Genomic DNA, 5,648 nt, shown 5'->3' on the forward strand with positions numbered 1-5,648 from the left:
GGCTACTCCGGGCCTCCAAGGTCAGAGCAAGGTGACGACGGAGACGGAACGTAATGATTCCGGGCGCTGATATTCCCGATGTGTAGGTGCGACATTGCGAATGACATTCAGCGCTCATGAAACGTGAATATTATTATTTCCCCGCCGCTAAATTACATTCCGAAGTCAATAAGGTGAAGTGAAGGATGCTTTCAGACTCCGCAGTGTGAGATGTGATCCGATCCCCCGCGTTAAGCTCCATCGCTTGTTTCATTATCCTTTATAAAGTCATCCAGGGCGGAGATATGACGTCCCGCTTCCCTTCAGTTCAAACAGATGACTTTATTACAATAAAGCACATTAAAACACACACACACACACACACACACACACACACACACACACACCTCTGTTAGCAGAGACACTGAGGCCGGAGACGAAGGTGCTATAAACTGCTTATAACCTCTACATAGTACAAAGCAAGTACCGAAAAGGTCGGATCGTAACCCTGACTTTACACCGGATCCATCATGTAAACATCTAAATACTCAGCAGACACGTCCCAGCAGTCGGTTCCGAGACACGTGGAACAGTGGTCGAACTGCAAGTGCCACCCTCACGCTGGTCGACGAGCGCCTGCACCTTCCGAAACGTGCACTAGCTGACCACTTCTTTTCACCAGATAACAATGGCCTCTCAGTCTATCTCAGAGAGTCAGAGAGTATGGAGAGACACGCTATGCTCTACGACAGGGTCACGAGCCGAAATAATAAGGAGAAAGAAACAAATTTTAACAGGCACAAAAGCGAAATAAACTCGTACACGAGCACCCCCTTGTGGATTGTGGCTTTACGTTACATCTTGTAAACCACAGTGTGACCAGATTGCCAACATTTTTATGAATTAAGTATATTTCGTTTTGTGTTTCGTTTTGATGCGTCGTTTGTGTTGTCTGGGTGGCGGTAAAAATCGTAAACATAATGTATAATTTGCTTCAAAATGGACCATACAGTATTTTTCTAATGGGTCATGGAAGCAGGCAGGCCAGTCTAGCACCTGCACTTACTCACTACGATGCCACACTGTCGGAACACTTGCAGAATTCGGCTTGGCAAAGGCATTGTCTAGAACAGGGGAGCCCAAAACCTGACAAATAAAACATACTCACTTCCCTCTGAAATCAGTGAAAAAATCCTTCTTTGGAACCACCATGAAGTTTAAGAACAAACAATAAAGTGTTTGTAGATGCTGCGACGAACTGTGTTCACTGACGAGGGTTTTCTGAAATATTCCTGAGTATTCCAGTGGATCTGTTCGTTACAGGAGCACGTCGGTTATTAATGCAGTGTTGTTGGAGCCAGCACGGTGGCTCGGTGGGTAGCACTGTTGCTTCACAGCAAGAAGGTCCTGGGTTCGATTCCCCCATGTCTGTGTGGGTTTTCTCCGGGAGCTCTGGTTTCCCACAGTCCAAAGACGTGCAAGTGAGGCGAACTGGAGCTACAAAATTGTCCAAACTTGAACTGATGAATCTTGGGTAAGCGGTAACTACCTGTCCTGCCATGAAGTGTGTAAAATATCATGTTAAAATGCTAATAAAAAAATAAATCATGTCTTTCTTGTGCGAAACTGGTTTGTGCTTTGCTCTCTGCACACAGATTTCTTTTGATTCCTTGAATCCTTGAGTCTTGTAATAATATTATGGACGGTAGGCTGTGAAATCCCTACATTTCTTATCAACAAACGGTCCAACGGTGTATTTTAAACTGCATAATGGCCACACGGTGTAAAATCAGGGCCGAGAGCGTGTATTAAAGTGCACTGATCCCTAAAGTGTTTAATAAAATCTTAGCAGCTCTACGGTGGATAATAAAACCTAATCAGTACTGTAAATGACCGTAGTTTCACTCTCCTCGCTTCTATAATACACACACGTACAGGAAACGCTCGATCACCCCTCAGAAGTGAAAATAAAAAGCATATTCTGTGTTTATATTCAGCCGTTTGATCGAGCAGACGGTTCTATCTCCTTAAGGCGGGTCGTGTGCATTTCCTGCATCATTTAACAAGGAACAAAGGTCCCGATGCGTCATAGATCAAGCGCCGCCGGTTATTGCCCTTAAGAGTTATTAAATATTAAACCCATTTTGGCCTCCGCCGAAGTTATTTGTAAATACGCTTTGTGCGAGCGGGAGCCCCGAAGAGTGTCGGCGCGACGTGGAGGTGATTGCCAGCCGCTCCTCGCTCTGATCCATTACCCAGCTCATTGAGAATGATAAAAGAGCGGCGGAATTGGCTGCGAGGGCTGCGGGGGGAATCGGGCAGGTACGCAGAAACAGAAGAGAAAAATCGTTTCAATCACGCGGTGACGAACGGCGTACGAGGAGCCGCACGGCGCGGGAGTGTGGTTAAAGAGCCGGTTCCGACGGTGGGACGCGTCTTAAATCAACTCCTAATGGATATTTACAGAAACGCTATACGGCCAAAAGTATGTGGACTCCGAAAGCTGCACGTGTATCTGTGTTTATCTGGATTCTCCTCCCTGTTTCACTTTTAAACTTGTGTTACAGCTCCAGCTTCTGAGAAATGGTGAGAATCAGAATCAGCTTCTCCCAGAGTCTAAAACGCTTCTGGTTCAGAATAAAGCTTAACGTGGTTTAATGTAGTAAAAGAAGGAGACAGGAGCACTAAACTTCTCTTCATTATTACTGATCATAAGTTCTCACAATTTAGGGCTAGTAATGAGGTGAAAAAACTAAATAATGATGTGATTAGTTTATCAAACCTCTACCAAGCTCTACAATACAAAGTTACTGCACAAATTATACTTAAAACTTTACTGTGCAAAAAAGAAGCCTTATGTCAACCATGTCCAGAAGCGACGTCGACTTCTCTGGGCTCTGAGACATCTAGGATGGACCATCACACAGTGGAAACGTGTATTGTGGTCAGATGAATCAGCATTCCAGTTCTTTTTTGGAACAAATGTATGCCGTGTGCTCCGGACAAAAGACGAAAAGGATCCAGACTGTTATCAGCGACACGTCCAAAAGCCAGAATCTGTCATGTTATGGGGGCGGTGTCAGTACCAGGGTCTGTGATGTTATGGGGGTGTGTCAGTACCAGGGTCTGTTATGGTATGGGGTGTGTCAGTACCAGGGTCTGTCATGGTATGGGGGCGTGTCAGTACCAGGGTCTGTCATGTTATGGGGGCGGTGTCAGTACCAGGGTCTGTCATGGTATGGGGGTGTGTCAGTACCAGGGTCTGTCATGTTATGGGGGCAGTGTCAGTACCAGGGTGTGTCATGTTATGGGGGTGTGTCAGTACCAGGGTCTGTTATGGTATGGGGTGTGTCAGTACCAGGGTCTGTCATGGTATGGGGGCGTGTCAGTACCAGGGTCTGTCATGTTATGGGGGCGGTGTCAGTACCAGGGTGTGTCATGGTATGGGGGTGTGTCAGTACCAGGGTCTGTTATGGTATGGGGCGTGTCAGTACCAGGGTCTGTCATGTTATGGGGGCGGTGTCAGTACCAGGGTCTGTCATGGTATGGGGGTGTGTCAGTACCAGGGTCTGTCATGTTATGGGGGCGGTGTCAGTACCAGGGTCTGTCATGTTATGGGGGCGGTGTCAGTACCAGGGTCTGTCATGGTATGGGGGTGTGTCAGTACCAGGGTGTGTCATGGTATGGGGTGTGTCAGTACCAGGGTCTGTCATGTTATGGGGGCGGTGTCAGTACCAGGGTCTGTCATGTTATGGGGGCGGTGTCAGTACCAGGGTCTGTCATGGTATGGGGGTGTGTCAGTACCAGGGTCTGTCATGGTATGGGGTGTGTCAGTACCAGGGTCTGTTATGGTATGGGGCGTGTCAGTACCAGGGTCTGTCATGTTATGGGGGCGGTGTCAGTACCAGGGTCTGTCATGGTATGGGGGTGTGTCAGTACCAGGGTCTGTCATGTTATGGGGGCGGTGTCAGTACCAGGGTCTGTCATGTTATGGGGGTGTGTCAGTACCAGGGTCTGTCATGGTATGGGGGTGTGTCAGTACCAGGGTCTGTCATGGTATGGGGTGTGTCAGTACCAGGGTCTGTCATGGTATGGGGTGTGTCAGTACCAGGGTCTGTCATGGTATGGGGTGTGTCAGTACCAGGGTCTGTCATGGTATGGGGGCGTGTCAGTACCAGGGTCTGTCATGGTATGGGGTGTGTCAGTACCAGGGTCTGTCATGGTATGGGGGTGTGTCAGTACCAGGGTCTGTCATGGTATGGGGCGTGTCAGTACCAGGGTCTGTCATGGTATGGGGGGGGGTGTCAGTACCAGGGTCTGTCATGGTATGGAGGGTGTCAGTGCCAGGGTCTGTCATGGTATGGGGGTGTGTCAGTACCAGGGTCTGTCATGGTATGGGGTGTGTCAGTACCAGGGTCTGTCATGGTATGGGGGGTGTGTCAGTACCAGGGTCTGTCATGGTATGGGGTGTGTCAGTACCAGGGTCTGTCATGGTATGGGGTGTGTTGGTCATCTTTTTCCAGGGACGTCCAGCATTTTTCAACAAGACGATGCAAATCCACCTGCTGCACACAATGCAAAGGCGCGGCTGCAGCAGAAGAGGGTACGGGTACTGGACTGAAATGAAGTTGAGCAGATAAAAGATGAAATATCTCAGCTTCATCCTGTCTGATATCGATTAAAAGTTGCTGTCCCAACTTTTTCTGATTTGGGGTTGTATTATTTTTCTGTTTCTGCACCTGACTGTTTTAAGAAGATGACAGGATAACTAAACTTCTGATATTTAGTCTGTTTAATGTGTTTCCTATAAACGTTATGATGTCACAACATCGTAAAAATAATAAAATCCACTTGTTTGAGCTCTCGGGAAGAGGCAGTGGGCACGGTGAAGTGTTTATGACCCGTGCTCTCCGGCTTCTGACCATAAATCCTAAAGTCCATCATTAATAGAGCCAAAAGCCATGATGTATAATGCCAAGAAAAATAACAGGAGGGGGCAGAGAGGTATAAAACATGTAGTGGCCTTCACCAGAACGACCGGGTTCATAACTCAGGGGCATAAATAAACACCATGAGACGCAATCTGCCCACATCTGATCCCGGTCTCACTTTTAAAGGACGGCCTCACTTTTACCACCTTATATAATCTACACAGGATTTACTCCTTCATTCTTTTTACCTAATTGTTTCATCCTGACCTGTACATCCAACATATACAGTGTATCACAAAAGTGAGTACACCCCTCACATTTCTGCAAATATTTCATTATATCTTTTCATGGGACACCACTATAGACATGAAACTTGGATATAACTTAGAGTAGTCAGTGTACAACTTGTATAGCAGTGTAGATTTACTGTCTTCTGAAAATAACTCAACACACAGCCATTAATGTCTAAATAGCTGCAACATAAGTGAGTACACCCCACAGTGAACATGTCCAAAATGTGCCCAAAGTGTCAATATTTTGTGTGACCACCATTATTATCCAGCACTGCCTTAACCCTCCTGGGCATGGAATTCACCAGAGCTGCACAGGTTGCTACTGGAATCCTCTTCCACTCCTCCATGATGACATCACGGAGCTGGTGGATGTTAGACACCTTGAACTCCTCCACCTTCCACTTGAGGATGCGCCACAGGTGCTCAATTGGGTTTAGTCCATCAC

At 47.1% G+C, this 5,648-nt stretch overlaps 1 protein-coding gene across 1 annotated transcript; it reads left to right on the forward strand.

Moving 5' to 3' along the window:
• Positions 1-2,177: 2,177 nt before the first annotated feature.
• On the forward strand, positions 2,178-4,679 carry LOC134326648 (uncharacterized). Its single transcript, XM_063008831.1, has 2 exons — positions 2,178-2,464; positions 2,547-4,679. The coding sequence occupies exon 2, from the start codon at positions 2,966-2,968 to the stop codon at positions 4,598-4,600; it is 1,635 nt and encodes a 544-aa protein (XP_062864901.1). The 5' UTR covers positions 2,178-2,464; positions 2,547-2,965; the 3' UTR covers positions 4,601-4,679.
• Positions 4,680-5,648: the final 969 nt, after the last annotated feature.

Source organism: Trichomycterus rosablanca, chromosome 14, assembly GCF_030014385.1.
Source record: "Trichomycterus rosablanca isolate fTriRos1 chromosome 14, fTriRos1.hap1, whole genome shotgun sequence".
NCBI lineage: Eukaryota > Metazoa > Chordata > Actinopteri > Siluriformes > Trichomycteridae > Trichomycterus > Trichomycterus rosablanca.